Source organism: Equus asinus, chromosome 21 (genome assembly GCF_041296235.1).
Source record: "Equus asinus isolate D_3611 breed Donkey chromosome 21, EquAss-T2T_v2, whole genome shotgun sequence".
In the NCBI taxonomy this organism is placed as follows: domain Eukaryota; kingdom Metazoa; phylum Chordata; class Mammalia; order Perissodactyla; family Equidae; genus Equus; species Equus asinus.
The window spans coordinates 53,748,436-53,765,663 of NC_091810.1; the positions used below are offsets into that span (position 1 = coordinate 53,748,436).

The window sequence follows — 17,228 nt, forward strand, 5'->3', positions numbered from 1 at the left end:
CTTTCAGTCCCTCTAGTCACGACTCAATCTTTTATTACTCACTTTTTTCAGACTTTTTTTCTCTAAACGATTTTAAATTATAGTTTAAAGTATCAAATTAAGGAATGAGGACAACCACCTTGGAGAATGACTGTGCTACAGATTCTGAAGATGACCTCAGAAAAAGACTTTGAACTTCCTAAGGTGGTTTGAAAGGAACATCTTTGGATATTTAAGTTCTGGTAAATTTGTTTAAAATAGTGTTTTCTTTAGTTACACCTGATATAATATACATAAATTACAAATTTTCAAAATACATACTGTATTCTAAAATACACTAAAGGAAAACTATTCAGAGGGTAATTTAAATTTTTTTGGTATAACTCAGAAGGTACTCTGCAACTTTAGTGTTTGAGTCATTTTTCAATATTATTTTACTATTCCAGATTACAGATGTAGAATAGAGACTGGACTGAGTATCCACTAAACCTATTTCATACCACTAAAGGTTTTTCTGAAAACTCCAGTTACCTGCTTGCATATTTTCCCTTTTATGTCTCCCTCTTAAATGCTGCACAATATTCGGTTTGTCATTTTTCATTGTTTGGATTTCAGAATACATAGGGATTTACTAATACTTAGGGTTACCTAAATTAAAGAGAAGTAAAAAGTAATTTGAAAAATGACTTTTCAGTGTGAGTAAAACCAGTATAAATTGTATACATCAATCAAAATTTTCTTGAAAGAGTGTTTGAAAACTATTTACCATAAATCAGTAAAGGACAAAAGCTGAGTATAGTGAAAACTGTCTTTATTTTTATTGCCTTTTATTTTCAACAATGATTACTTGAACTTAAAAATAATCCTTTATTAATGAACTAATGGTTACTGAAAAGCCAAACCTTTCCAGCCCACTTCATATTCTCTTTCAACCATTTCAGGGCAGAACACTGTTCCAAACTGTAAACCTGTTCCTTATTAACATTGACGGTCATATGCTTAATGAAAAGCTTTGGATCTGATATACGAGCAGCCATAATTAATCTTTCTACTGCAGCTTGATAATCATCCTTGCTCCGAGATTTGTTTTCTTCACATCTACAAAGTGAACACCTCACAAAGTCAGAAACTGAAAAGAAGCTATATAGTTTCTTCAAAAGACACTCATTTACATTTATTGGTCCTAAGCGTCAAAGTCTTTTTACTATATTCTTCTAACAGTGGCTTGCAAACTTTTTTGACCATGACACACAGACATTTCATATTGTGACCAGTATACACTCTCAAATAAAAACTGAAATAAAAGTTTCACAAAACTAGACTAACCCTTATGAAATGTACTCTATTTTCTCTTTCATTTTTTAATAATGTGATTGTAACCCCTAAACTGATTTCACCACACAAATGGACTATGAATCACAGTCTGAAAAACACTGATCTAGAACACAGTTAATAACCTCTATCTTTGTATTTTCAAAGTTAATAACTGTAATTATTCATTATAATGCATTAAAGAATACTGAATTTAGTGAAGTTTGGAGTTACTAACATTCACATGTTTTACTTTGATATTGGATATTTTTAATTATAAGCATATATTTAACATGTAGCTAATATCTGGTAATGGAAATTGTAGCTATATGCCTTTACTAAATTTCCCGTTATTTTCTTCAGTCCTGATATAAGGTACTTCACTAAGTGCTACAGTTTACTTTTCTAACAATTTTTGTACTAGTTTCCAATGTACAAAATTCATACCTCATGGCCGTTTTTCCTATGGGATAGGGAGTGGGAAGTATTTAAAATAGAAATGTGGCTGTTATATTAAGCATCACTTTTCATTTGTGTTCACTGCGTCCTACTCTTGGCACCTGTATGGTCCAGCAGCAGGGCCCAAGAATGAGCCTACCTGCATTAACACCACTGTTGGGTCCACAGAGTGGTAGGAGTGAGGACTTCCACTTGGAACAGGAACCAGTGGTCACAGAGAGGAAAGATTGGTCAGGCACCTTCTAGTACATTCTGGCTTAGGGAATTGGTGCCTGGAATCTGGTAGACTGGGCATATGTTAACTATGTGCAGTTTTTGAAACTCTAAAGATGAGTAGAATTCTCTCTCATAGAGGTTAATGTAACAAGGCAGGGCTCAGTCTGATGATAATAGAGAAAATAATATTGGCTTGGACAAAATCAAAGATCTAGGCACGTCACCAGTTATGCACTGGGGTCACAAATACCCCCCAAATTCAACAATGAATAAAGAGGCTGCTTATGTGTGGAGCATGGAAAACTGAGAAAACCAGACCCTCATTAGGATGATGGGGAGCCCAAATGCCTCATGCTACTGTAGTGCACAGTGGTAAATAAGGAAGCCCTCAGAAAAGAACTGAGCTATAACAAAAAAGGGTAATTTTAGTGGGTTTAAAAAACAAGGTGGACCTAAGATTATTTCCTAATTCTCCTTGCCTTAAGTATGGGCTAGATTAAATGACTCATTTATCACAAATAGAATAAAGCAGAAATGACAGTGTGTGACTTTGGACACTAGGTTGTTAGATGATAGTTCTCCATGGGTCTCCTGCATTTCTGGAAGTTTTGAGAGCTGAGACACTGAACCCCTTTTTCTGGATTTCAAGATGTTTATATAGTGAACAACGTGGAACACAAAGATAGTTTCTCCTTCTAGACTAAAGGGGTTTGCTTACAGCCTTACAAGATGGAGATAGTGTTTCCCGCAGCAAAGGGGCAGGCGTGCTTATTAGCCATTATCAGAGATTTGGGTGGGGTCGGCCCGGTGGTCAGCGGTTAAGTGTGCACGTTCCGCCTCTCAGTGGCCCGGGGTTCGCCAGTTTGGATCCCGGGTGTGGACATGGCACCACTTGGCATGCCATGCTGTGGTAGGTGTCCCATGTATAAAGTAAGAGGAAGATGGGCATGGATGTTAGCTCAGGGCCAGTCTTCCTCGGCAAAAAGGACTGGCAGTGGTTAGCTCAGGGCTAATCTTCCTCAAAAAGAAAAAAAGATTTGGATTCAGGATTCCTCTTGTAACAGAACCCACTGCATGTGCAGGTGTCCATCTGGGCCCATCTGTGGGACTTGGAAGCAAGAGGAAGAGATACAAATAGGCAGATAGTCATGCTGCTTGCCGTACCATAAGTAATTAAGTCATCTGTCTCCCACCCAGGAGTCTTGCTTGGATCCATGAGACTGTGGCAGGCTGACTTGTAGTCTGCAAATAGGGTAAAATCTCAGCTTTCACAGTTCTTGATAAAGGTCATAAAAGGCACTGTAGCTTCCTCCTTGCTTTTTCTCTCTTGGATCACTCACTTGGAGAAGTTACCTGTCATGTCATGAAGACACTCAAGGAAACCTATGGAAAGGCCCATGTGGTGAGGAACTGAGGCTTCCTGCCAACAGGCATGTGAGTGAGCCACCTAGGAAACGGATCCTCCAGTCCCGATCAGGTAGGTGAATCCAGCTCCTGACCACATTCTGACTCCAACAAAGTGAGAGACCTGAGCCAGAACCATCCTGCTAAGATACCCCCAAATTCCTGACCCACAGAAACTAAAATAATATTTGCTGTTTTAAGCCACTAAGTTTTGGGATAATTTATACACAGTAATAGATAACTGACAGAATATTCAGTCTGAGGATGTGGTTTGTAACACCAGTAAACTGAAGCAAAATTTTTGTCAAGAAACTTTAAAATGGGAGTCCCATGGGATTCTTATATTACAAGTTTCCTGGATGAGGCTGACAAGAAATTGGAGTGGTATAAGCCTGCATTCTGGGATTTTGAACAAAATTATCTGAAGGGATGCCACTCTGGTCTAACAGCTACATTATAATATTTATGCATTTATAACATTTTAAAATATAGAAACTAGGCTGATGGCTTTATTTTCAATAGGATTCTTGACTGAACCTAATAAACTATCACATATTTCTCTTTTAGACCTGGTTCTTAGATCTTTTGTGTTGACCAAAAAGATAAATAACTTTTAGGTACCTATCTAAAAACTATCAGTACACAAAACAGATTGATACCTAAAGAGGATCCATCTCCTTGAACATCCAACAGCATCTTTGAAGTTATTAAAGTTTTTACTGAATGCTACTAACTTGTTTGGTTTTAAGTCTCCAACAGGTCAAATCCTTTCTCAATTTAAATGTTACCAAAGTTTTTAAATACACACATACATGAGATATAAATATAAATGCATAAGAACATATATATAAACACAGATATAAAAATATAAAATAGTTATGTCCTACGGCAGGTGTAGGGTGCCATGATCTGCTTTCAGGATGCAGTTAGAAGTTCTATCAACCTACCTTTTCAAAACTATCTGCAGCATCTGTGTAGAAGTTCCAGGACCCTGAATACTACTAGCATTAGATACCAGGAAGATTTCAATAGCTAAAAGCATTTCAATCTCAGAGAAATAAGAAGGAATCAGTAGAAGTTTTCGGTATAAATTTCCCTCCAATGGTCGGTAGCAACCCAATGAAAGAGCACCTGAAAATCAAATAAGAGGTGAAACTTTACTAAAACTGCAATAGGTGAAAACCTAGATGTCCAAAATATCCACAGGTGATAATTACTTATATTACAGAAGAATTCTTCACATTAGAAGATTTATTATGCAAATTAAATGGTAGTGAGGTTATCCTAGTACAGTTGAAATTATTCTTTGTAAAATGCTTTTGAAACATTAACTATAAAGTGAGAAATATATTTTACAAACTCTGAAAAATGACTTCTAAGGCATTATCTTGGCAACTGCCCATTTAGTTCAAGCCATAGTCAACACACTGTAATTTCAGAATAACTAAAAAACAGAATAGCTACTTGGGTTTTGTTTTAATGGGATCTTGTCTAAAAGCAACTACATATATTTATAATTATTGCCTATGTTGAATTATGAATCCAAAACATAGAAAAGAAAACAGAAATTATAATTTGAGGATTTTACTTTGTATCACATAGTTGTTATAGTATATTTGAGTGCATTTATTTGTAGTTTGTGCAATAAATATTTACAATTCCTACTATATGTCTGGCATTCAGCTAAGCACTAGATATAAAAACTAATAACAAACATTTCCATTGTGTAGGTGCTCAGTGTGTTGTAGCTATACTCACCAATTCATGTTCTAAGATTTTTACTTTTCAAAAGAAAAGATTTAACTTTTAAACTGTTTAGGTGTTCATTACAAGTGATAAATAGGGAAATCCCCTTAAGTCCTCGGACATCCAAATTGTACACAGGCAATATTATATTGCTATATTTTACTGAAATCAATTTAAATCTGTATGTAAAATGTGTTTAAAATGTTTTGTTAGGTTTCTTCAAGAAATCTTTCTAATGTGGATGACCATGGCTAATCTTTGAGGATCTACTACGAGCCAGGTACCTGTGCTTGGGACCTGAAATTTACTACCTTTGAAATTAGGTACAATGACTCCCACATTACAGATGAGGGGCTTTGGGTAAGCACCCTGGACCTCTCACTCCAGATTTCGGATTCTTAACCACTAAGTAGTCCCACCTCCCTAGGTCACTTCCAGGACTAACCAACTATCCTTATTCACTTTCCTAGCTATTGGTAGGTACAATTTACATGCATTCTTGTTTTACTTTTCTGACCAGAAGAGGAAAACAAAAAATAAGAAATTGAATAGAAATTTACTAACATTACTTTTTCCTCCTAAAATTAAACCTGAAAATAAAAATACTCCCATTTGGTTTTATGGGTGGAAAGTAATGAAAAGACACACTAATAACAAGGAAATAACATTTCCCTTCCTGACTTTTCAGCTCTGAGAGAAAAGCTGTATTTTTAGGACTAGAGAGAGAAAATCACGAGCATCAGGAAGGCCACTTTACTGTCCCTGGACAATTTCCTTCTCATTAGTTTGGGAACAAAAGCAAAGCAAAACCATCAAGAAAGTGAGCAACAACTCACAGAATGGGAAAAAAATATTTGAAATCATATATCTGACACGGGACTTGTATCCAGAGTGTATATGTATGTATATGTATATTATGTGTATATGTACATATGAGTGTGTATATATGCACACACACACTCTTACAAGTCACAAATTAAAAAAACCAGTTAAAAATATGCAAAGAAAACAAACGGCTAAAGGATTTTTTCCACCGAAGATATACAATGATGAATAAGCATATGAAAAGATGCTCAACATCATTAGGAGCAGGCAAATCAAAACCACAATGAGGTATCACTTTACATGTAATAGGAAGGCTAAAATAAAAAAAACATAGTAACAAGTGTTGGTGAGGATGGGAAGAAATTAGAGATCCCATACATGGCTGGTAGGAATATAAATATAAAATGGTGCAGCTTCTTTGGAAGACAGACTGGCAGTTCCTCAAAATGGTAAATACAGATTTACCATATGAGCCAGCAATTCTGCTCCCAAGAGAAAAGAAAATACATGTTCACACAAAAACTTGTATGTGAATATTTTCAGCAGTGATACTCATAATAGCCAGAAAGTGGAAACAACTCAAATGTCCATCAGCTGATGGATGGATAAACAAATTCCATATAATGGAATATTATTCAGCAATAAAAAGGAATAAAGTACTGTTACATGCTACAACTGGATGAACCCTGAAAACATTATGCTAAGTGTAAGAGGCCAGTCACAAAAAATTACATATTGAATGATTCCATTTATGTGAAATGCCCAGGACAGGCAAATCCATAGAAACAGAGAGTAGATTAGTTGTTGCTGGAGCTGGGTCAGGCAAGACATCCAGGGAGTAGGGAATGAATGCTAATATGTTTAGGGTATCTCTTTCTGGAAGTGCTGAAGATGTTCCATAATTTAAATTGTGGTGATGGCTGTGCAACTCTGTGAATATAATGAAAACTAATGCACTGTACACTTTAAATGGGTGAATTTTATGGTATGTGAAATTATCTCAATGAAACTGTAAAAAATATCTTTTACAAAAGCAAAACAAAGGCATTGGCAGCACAGCCTTAACCAGTGCCTTGATGAAAAATTAGCTGCAAGCCCAGAATCAAGTACTACTAGAGGTGATTATAAGGCATTAAAACGCTTTTCTAGCAAGTGTTAATTTTGTGTGAAGATAAATCTAAAGAGAGTTCCAATGATATTTTAAATGTCAACATTGTCAGAAAATGAGATGTTTTGAAGACTGATCAGTGACTATAAATAACTCATTTCATTTGATAATTCAGGTACATTTAAAAAAACCCAAAAATACTCTTTACCATAACACTTCACTTGCCTAAGTCCCAGAAGTTTCACTGTGTATGAAATTAGGCATAGACGTGTTTAGATAAGAGGGAAAGTGCTAATAAGAAAGGTACTGAATTGTACCTAGGCATTAATTACTTTAACACACTGCTAAAAAAATCTTTAAAAAGAAATTATTATGAGGGCTGGAAGAATGTGGGGGGATGGGGAGTGACTGCTACTAGGTATGGGGTTTCTTTTTGGTATGATGAAAATGTTCTAAATTGATTGTGGTGATGGTTGCACAACTTGGTAAATATACTGAAACCACTGAATTGTACATGTTAAATGGATGAACTGTGTGGTATTTGAATTATGTATCAATACAGGTGTTAATAATTTTTAAAATAAATGATTAAGTTTAGTTGCTTTAATATAAAATTTTATTTCCAACTAAAAAGTAGAAAGATTCATAGAAATCTAATTTAAATGTTTCCAAGTTTGTACTTTGTTCCTGTGGCGTACAAACACGTTCTGATGGCATTTTCCTCAAATTGCACAGTTCTTTGAAAAACAACTCCAGTAACATTGATTCTATACACTAAAATCAAGAAGTTATAGCAAATAGTACATATATACTTTGTGTATGGATTTCTAGCAGGGAAATAGTATAAGGAGTTGAAACATAACCACAAAATTGAAATGAGGTGTTATGAACAAATAATTCTACCTTTCCTCTAAATTTCTGATCATCCTTTTTAAAAAAAATTCTTTCAAAACTTCTTTTAATTGTAACCTACAATAAGAAATAATTTTACGTAATGACCCAGTACCCATATATGTATATGTAATTGAAATAATTTTATCAAATAATACTTAACTATTTGTAATGCACGTTAATATTTTCTTTCCCATTTCATTGGGGTAAAAAAAGTTTCCACCTGCTAAACTGATCGCAGCTGGTAATGTGAAAAACACTTCCACGTTTAGAGAGTTTTTCGTGTTGGTTGGGGTGGCTGGGATGTTTGACTCATCTGGCTCAGTGGTGACAGACAGTAGGCATTCAAATATTTGTTACATATATGATAGTGGTAGAAATAGAAATTTAAGACAAATTACTGCAGGAAGACAGAAAAGAATTGTTTTCTAGCTCTGGATTCTATACAGAATTACTTTCTAATTAAAAAAACTGCGAGGTGGTTGGGGCAAAAGAAAGCATTAATTTTCCAGACTCACTGGTTAGAGAGAAACAGCTATAAACAGATTACAAAGGTCTATTACCAGGAGCCATGTGAAAACAGTTATGTATCATGTTCACTGTGACGGCAGCCTCTGTACTTCCTCTGTAGCCTGCTACAAAATATTCTAAGTTATAAAGATCAGGCATATAGCAGGGATAAATAAAATATGTAAATAGTCCTTAAACGTCATTATACCCAATTGTTGTACTCTTAGATATTTATAAGATATGCCAAACTGGTTCAAATTCTGTTTTTATATCCTTTGTGCACCCTCCAGTAGACATGCTTATGTACCAAGAAATAAAGATATAGTAATTAGAAACAAGAGAAATAAGGTTTCAAAAGAGCACAAATCTGTTTATACCACTATCTTTGAATGTATATCAACTGCTCTTTTTAGATAGTTAAACGCCTGGTCGTAAATATTATATAACAATTTAGGGTTAGAAAATCAAAGTCAAATGTAAAATATCAAATTTAAAATTTTAAAATGTAACTTACTTTTGTAGTGGGCTCTGGCTTTGAGCCATAAACAACTCCTTCCTAAAGACGTAATCAATCTTCTAAGAAAGGAAAAATCAATGGGGATGCTCTTTGAAATCATGAATTCTGCTACAGAGGATGACATACCAAGACTGTTGCTTTCTATACAGGCATCTAGAAGTTTATTAAAAAGAAGGCTATACTGTGAGACCTCCACAGTTTCTGAAAAGAAAAAATAATTTAGATAATGAAATTGATCTTAGTCTCTCAAACTTCTCTTACTACTTTCCTTTTCCCTCTGCTCCCCTTGGCACTTTCCTACCCTCTACAGGAGTCAGTCACTAAAATGCAATTATCTTACATATTCTCTAAGTAACAAACAAAAAGGCATTCAGCAAAAGCAAAACAGTTGATTTACTTTGTAATGAAGAGTATGAAAGGAAGCTTGATAATGATTTCAGAGGTTGCATTAACACCTCTATGATCCCCACAGGTGACTACATCTCAGCGTCTCAGAGGAATGACTGCACAGTTGTTTGCATTCTAGCTACAGTTAAGACCTCAGACTTGTATGTCCCATGACCAATTATAAATCATCCCCTCATAAATATCTGCTCTCAAAGTTAAAGAAAAAAATCCTTTACTGGGTATTTCTATTCTTCACTTAGAAGAAAGTGAAGTCACCTTGGACATTCCCAAGTCTTTTATTTCCTATATTCAGTCAGTTTGATCTAGGATTTAGACTCTAGGTTTTTATCACGTTAGTGATATTTTATCACTTTAAATATTTTAGTGGTCCAGGCCTTACCAGGAAATTAATCTCTTTTCCTTTAGTCTCTTCCACAAACATTACCTCCAGAGAAACTTTCCTAAAACACCATGATTGATAAAGCACTGAGGGGAGGCCCTTAGGTTAACGTTATCATTAAATGTTGACCCATCACTCTGAACCCACTACTCAGCTCATTTCTGACCTAAAGCCTTTGTTCATGTTTCCTTAACACAGATTCCCTCTTCCTGTCCATATACGACTTGAGCTTTAGCATTCAGAGCACTCCCTACCATTGCCCACATCAGAATGCTCTTTCTTTGAACTTGTCATCTGCTTAATTTCCTCCATTTATTCCATGTTTATTGTATGCTCCAAGGTAATGGAAACTAAGTTATATACTTAATTGATAAAAGAAAAAGTATTCTTCATTGTTCCAACGCAATGACTTCCCTTAAGATATGAAGCTTGCTGGGACACTTATATTATTTGCTGACGACAGAGGTAGGGAAAGGGAAATGATGAACATGCTTCTGTTAGGAACTGCTGACGAACAACCTAAAAGATAAGCATCTCTGGATTTTTTTAAACCATCAGGGAAGCAAATTCAATTTGCAGAGACACATTTTACAGAAAATAACTTCATTACAAAAACATGCTGAATATAACGCTCAACTAAAACAGGTGGCGAACTGTGTCTTATTAACAGTTAAATACCAGATGGGCAACACAGATAATTAAGCTAGACTTTTAAAAAACATACCTTGAGAATTTTGAAAACCTGGTAGATTTTGCAAAACTTCAAATGTCTGTCTGTAAAGGCTCTTGGCTAAGATTTCATGTGCAATTGTACAGAGCAGATTATGTCGATTGAGTACATCCAGTCTATCACAAGGCCACAGTGGTGTATTGATTATCCATTCTGACTCTTCCAAAAAGAAAAAAGTACTAATACTTTATTTACACTATGAAAATTACACTTAACAGTATAATTACAACTAACGTTTTTAAATATGTTTTGGAAAGTGGCAAAACTTAGATATGTGTACTCAGAAAAGATAACCATGGCTCAAATTTATTAGAAACTTATATAGTGATGATCATCATCCTAAGAAGATGCAAACTAATGACCACTTTATTACACCTATTTTTTAAATTAATTCATTTTTCTAAGTGTATTAACCAGTCACTTAATTCTGAAGTTAATGTTCCTCTTTATATGACAAGAATGTTCAATTATTATGTATATTTGTTATAATGTAAAATATTTGTGTGGACAAGTTCAATTTTATAATAAAGAATACATAATTTAATTTGTTTTGGTATTCTTGCAAAGCAGCTTTTCCTCCCAATTTCTACCTATTTTAAAAACATTTTTTATTATAAAATATTTGATATGTACAGAAGAATATACAACATATGTAAGTTATAAAAGCATAAAATAAAATGAACTCTATGTACCCAACACACGGCTTAAAAAAGGGAGAATATTACCTATAATGCTGAAGTTCCTTAATTTTTTGCCCTGATTTTCACACTGAGAAAAACAATAGGAGACTGTAGTACAGAACACTGAGGTGCTAAAATGTGACAAATGTCAACGTTTTATCATTTACCTTCTTCCCTTAATCATCATACACAATGAGACACATAATGAAACACTGCTATATAAAACACTCAAATCATTTCCGTGTTCTTTTTCAACTGGACTAAGTGCAGGAGTCATGTCATTTTTTTCTTTTGTGGCCTTCTCAGCACAGTGAATACAAAAAGCATTAAAGAAAATATTTGATAATTCAAGTACACACAGTGCCAAAATAAAGCCTTAACTATCCAGTACATAACTTTAAAACAGGAGCTTGTTTTTACATTACTAGAGCCTGATTGATTGACTGAATTGATTTATACTAGGTGCTAAGCAATATTTTACAAATATTAGTACTTTACGAATATTAACTCATTTAGACAGATTATATTCATTAATTTACTCCTAAAATGCTTAAATTTTGCTATATAGAGAAATTGAAATGAACTTAATATCTTGAAAGACTGCATAAATCATCTGTTAAACATAATTTCCACAAAAAGTAAAACTTCTCAATCACCATTCCTTATAAAGTGAATTTTACTTTGATCAAATAAGTTCTATTATTTTTTGTTAATCATCTATCTGGTGGATATACCACACTTATAAAAAAGTAGACTATGCAGCCCTTCTCACAAAACTTGCATCGTTCTTTAGTATTCATTCCTTACTGTTAAAGTAGAACAACGGTTGTATGTTTTGAAAGAAAATATGCTATTTTAGGAGATTCATTTTGAAATCTTACCAAACTGTGTAGCTACATTAAAAAATTTAAGCTGGTTATTTTATGTACCAAAGCTAACTGAAACTGATAATTGGGAAGTCATTTGAGATTAATAGCTTTTAACTAATCCAATCAGTTCACAATTCTATCAACATAAATACTTTCATGAAAATTTTATACGAACTCTCATGAGAATTAAATTCTTAGGAATAAAAACCAGTTTACTAGTGTACTTAATACTAGTTTTATGGCAATAAAAGTTCTTATTGTATTAATCCTCATATTTTTCCCTGTTCACAGTTGGGGAATATTTTCCATTTGCCTAAAAATCTGAGTCAAAAGGCAAGCAAATTTTCTGTAATAGCCATTCTTTATACACTTACCTTCCAACATATGCATATTCAGTCATTATTCAGGCAAGATTTTGAATGTAGGCACTGAGAATATAAAGACTATTAAGACAGTGTGCAATGAATCTCCAGGCTAGTCAGTGACACCATCAAATAACTATCCATTACCACAGTGAATAGCGTGAGGGAGGAATTTCTAAAGATATCTGTTCTCCCTGTAATATGTACAATATAATCTCAATCAAATTTCTTACAGAACTGCATTAAACCTGACTCAATAATTCTAAAATTTATCCAAAAGAATAAACACTTGAGAATAGCAAAAATAGTCTGGAAAGGAAGAGTGACGGTGGTCTTGCCTAAAGGGATATATATTATCACATATTCTAAAGTTACATTAACTAAAATGGTACGGTGCTAGGACAGAATCAGAGATCCGTGGGAGAGAAGACAAGTACAGAAGCAGACCCAAGCAGATACAAGGTTCTAACATATGATAAAAGTGGCATTTCAAATAAGTGAGTAAAGGATGAGTTGGGACAACATTTGGGGGAAATAAATAAAATCAGGCTGCCACCTCACATCAAAATTTAAAAACAACAATGAATCTGAAAACTTGAACAAATGGGTGATTATGTAATTTTGAGATAGCTAAGAACTACCTATAGCATGATAAAAACAAAAATTACTAAAGATTTACAAAAGAGTTTATGTTAAATAGAAAGAAATGTCAGTTGGGCAAAAGAAGAAAATAAAAATGGGAAAAAATCCTAAGTTAAAGGAAAATGAAAAACTGAGAAAAAATATGCAAATACCCAACAGATCAAGGACTAATATCTGTAATATGTAAAACTGTTATAAAGGGGCATAATTTACAGTGCAATATTTCCTAAGTGTGATATATACATCATTGATGGTACCTGAACTCATTTTAGATGTTACATCATAAGTTTAATAATTTGTGTATTATAAAAATATAAAAATATAAAGATCATATTAAATATAAAAACCACATCAAACCTGTGATTTCACAGATACTATTGCTTAGGATAAGGCTAAATTGTTGATTTACTTTTAAAATAATTTTTTTCTAAAAAACATAAATGATCACTATTAAAAATGCAATCTAAACAGAAAAGTACAGAGAATAAATTAACAAAAATCCAATATCTCATCAGTGAAAAAGACCAGTGCTCATATTTGCTGAAAATTATTTGGAAAAGAGATATTAATGACCTAAAAAGTGGCCATGCCTAGATAAGTAAATATAAGTGAAACTGGTATTAAAACAGGCTGAAGATGACCTAGCCTAACACAACACTGTGCTGAGAGCCATCCACTGATTAAAAATGAAGATAATACAGTTTTTCTTAAATATTAAAATTGTTTATATGCTTATATTAGTACTGTAGTGTCAGTCACTGGTCCAGATATTCGAGCTAACTTCACGTTAAATTTCCTACTACAAAAAAGTTAACACTTTTCTAAAAAAAAAAACAGAACAAAACACATCCACACATGCATGCTTTCAAATACTCCAGCCTGTGACAACATGGATGGACCCTGTGAGCATTATACTAAGTGAAATAAGTCAGACAGAGAAAGACAAATACTGTATGATCTCACTTCTATGTGGAATTAAAAAAAAAAACAACCAAACTCATAGAAAAAGAGATCAGATTTGTGGTTAGCAGAGGTGAGATCTGAGGGTGGGGGAATTGGATGGTGGTGGTCAAAAGGTACAAACTGCCAGTTGTAAGATAAATAAGTACTGGGGATGCAATGTACAGCATGGTGACTATAGTTAACACTGCTGGATGGTACATCTGAAAGTTGTTAAGAGAGTGGATCCTAGAATTCTCATCACAAGGGAAAAAACATTTTTCTTTTTTTTGTATTTTATACAAGATGATGGATGTTAACTAAACTTACTGTCGCACTAATTTTACAACATATATGTGAAGTCATTATGCTGTGTATTTTAAACTTATACAATGCTGTATGTTAATTATATCTTAAAACTAGAAAAAAAATTTTTAAAAAACCCCTCCAGCCATTTTCTTCCTTGGAAGGTGCCAAGACAGTTAAATGAAGAAAATCCATAAATAATCCATAATAAAAACGGTAATGCTTATAGCAGTGGTTAACAAACTAGGGGAGTGACTTGAGGAAGTGTGGCTTAGGGACATAGGTGAGGTGTGAGAAGTCATTGCTGTGGGGCAGTGGTCTTCAAACTGAGGGCCCCAGACCAGCAACATAATTAGCAACATCTGAGAACTTGTGAGAAATGCCGATTCTCAGGACCCATCTCAGACTTAATGAATCAGAAAATCTAGGGGTGGGCCAACCAATGAGTGTTTTAACAAGCCTTCCAGAGTATGCTGATGGTCAAGTTTGAGAACCACTGTCTTAGATTTAGGAAAAGAAGGTCAGAATCACCATTTTGCTCAGGTGGCAGATCAGCTTAGACCCAGATCTGTTTGTGTGGTTTGTGGTTCGGCTTTAGTTGCAATTTTATAAAGTCCATTTAGGGAAAGACTAGAGAAGTAATAGTACTGGTGTAGGGCTTACAAATATGGACTTTGTAATCAGACAGACCTGGAATGAAATTTTCATCCCATACTTATTTGCTTTGTGATCTTCTCTGAACCTCAGTGTCCTCATCTTGGGATATCATCACCTACCTCATAGGGTTGGTGTTGATTAAATGAGATGAGACAAGTAACACACTTAGCACAATGCTTGGTATACGCGAATACTCATATTACTGTTAAACAATAATGAACAGAAATGTTAAAATTTGAAAACAGACAAAGAATGTGAACTGGTAATTCACAAAAGATTAAGTACAAATGGAAAATAAAGTAGTTAAATTTTCTAATAAGCAATTAAATGCAACGTAAAGCAGTGAATATCACTTTTGCCCTATCAAACTAGCAAAGAGATAAGAAAAATAATAATATTTGATGTTGGCAAGGGTGTTTCATAACAGGCATCTTCACACACTGGTAAGAAGACCAAGATTAGTACAACCTTTCTGAAGGTGAAGAGTACTTTTGTATTCTACTTACAGAGATAAGACCTGGAATGGAATGTACTGGCTAGCCAGATGAGCGTTTGCATAAAGTGGAACCTAACAGTCTATCTGATAACTAAAAACCATGATACTGTTGACTAACACCTGGACAGTTAGATGCACCTGTGATCCTTAAAAGGACAATGTCTGTATAGAAGGTACACCTATGTGATAGTTCTCTAGGATTTTCTCACAAAAATTATTATAGACATTTGAAAACAAGCTACTTGAAGAAAAGTAGATTCGTGGCTATATCTATGTATCTATGTTTATAGGTATATATTTATATTTATTTATTCATAAGATGGAAAACCATGCAGCCCATTAAGTGATGTTATAGAAAAATATTCCTTTTCACAGAAAGATGTCTATGGAAAGACTGTTCGCTGAAAAAAACACAAGGCACAAAAAAGAGTCTGTATGGTAATATTGAAGTGGATAATAGTCATTTCTGGGTGACTAAATAAGGAATTTTTATCATCAGTTTTGCTTATCCACATTTTCCTATTTCTCTATAATGAATATGTATCCCTTATATAAAGGCAATAAAAGCTATTTTAAGGTTCAAGGGCAGTTTCTTAATAAATAGCATAACTTTTTTACAAAATTTATATTCTACAGAGTTAAGACACTTATTTTTCAGCCTCCAAACCACGATTATGGTTTATGGCTTTTTTAAATGCTAGTAAGGGGAGAAGGCAGGGCAGGAATTTGTTGCTCATTTGCCAGGATACAAGTTACTAGTTCTGATAAAGAGTTTTAAATGTCAAAGTGAAAAGCCAAAACAATCGATTTCTTCTCACTATAAAGTCTGCCACCCACTAAACCGAAAATGTGTAAAATATTCTGCATTTCTCAAACATGAATAATGTATGCAACCCATTCTTTAAAAAGTTTAGCAGTTAATAAACACATTTTTCTAAAAGGGAAAAAATATAGAAAAAACATATGTAAAAAGTTAATCTGCCTCTCATCTCTATACTCCAAGAACTCAAGTCCTTTTCCCAGAAGCAACCATTATTACTAGTTTCTTCTGCATCCTTTGACAAATATTTTGAGTATATAAGCAAATATGTATATTTCCATTTTATTGTTTTTTATACAAATGGTAGCATACTGCATACACTGTTCTACACATTCCTTTTTTTACTTGGCAATAGATCCTGGAGATCATTCCAAATGACTATCTGTAGATCTGCCTCATGTTACTCCATCATGGCTATGACACAGTTTAATTAATTGGTACTCCATTAATGGACATTTAAGTTCTCTGGAATGCTTTGTTATCGTTGTTGATGATTAAAAAAAAAAAAAGGTTCCAGATAACTTATAGCACATACTCTTGTATATAAATATAAATGCATTTGTAGGAGAAATTCCTAGAAATGGAGTTAATATGAAAGGAAATATGCATTATTAAATTTTGACAGATATTTTGCCAAAAAGCCCCTGAAGACAAGGTATAGGAATGCCTGTTTCTCTCATGCAAAGCATATTATACCTATTACAGGTGAGACTGAGCCATTTGTGTTTCCTTTCTTGAGAATGGCTGTTCACTGCAGAACTCGCTAGGGAACAAAAACGTCTGGGGAGAACTTAGCATACTTCTGTGAGCCCTTCTTTTGAAGAAATAAAATTTTACTTATAAAAATGAATTACAACTGAAATAGTCACTGCAAAAGAGAATCCTGTATTTATAACTTAAAGAATTTTTAAAGATAATCTCAAAATTGAAACATCAAAATGGTAAAAATTTTAAATCTCCAGAGACCACTCCAT

The 17,228-nt window shown here is 33.9% G+C and overlaps 1 protein-coding gene across 9 annotated transcripts in view; it reads right to left on the reverse strand.

Annotated features, from left to right (window-relative positions):
- Nucleotides 1-774: 774 nt before the first annotated feature.
- The window catches only part of TOPAZ1 (testis and ovary specific TOPAZ 1), an 80,780-nt gene continuing 64,326 nt past the window's right edge, over nt 775-17,228 (reverse strand). For 7 of the 9 annotated variants that reach the window (XM_070492795.1, XM_044754655.2, XM_044754654.2 and 4 more), the window contains 4 exons: nt 10,478-10,642; nt 8,964-9,167; nt 4,317-4,500; nt 775-1,077 (listed from right to left, as the gene is read on the reverse strand). In XM_070492795.1, the coding sequence (XP_070348896.1) occupies nt 858-1,077; nt 4,317-4,500; nt 8,964-9,167; nt 10,478-10,642 (773 nt within the window). In that variant the 3' untranslated portion in view covers nt 775-857. Of the gene's footprint in view, nt 3,074-4,316; nt 4,501-8,963; nt 9,168-10,477; nt 10,643-17,228 lie in introns of all 9 variants that reach the window. The other 2 variants (XM_070492791.1, XM_070492792.1) reach the window with 2 other exon arrangements.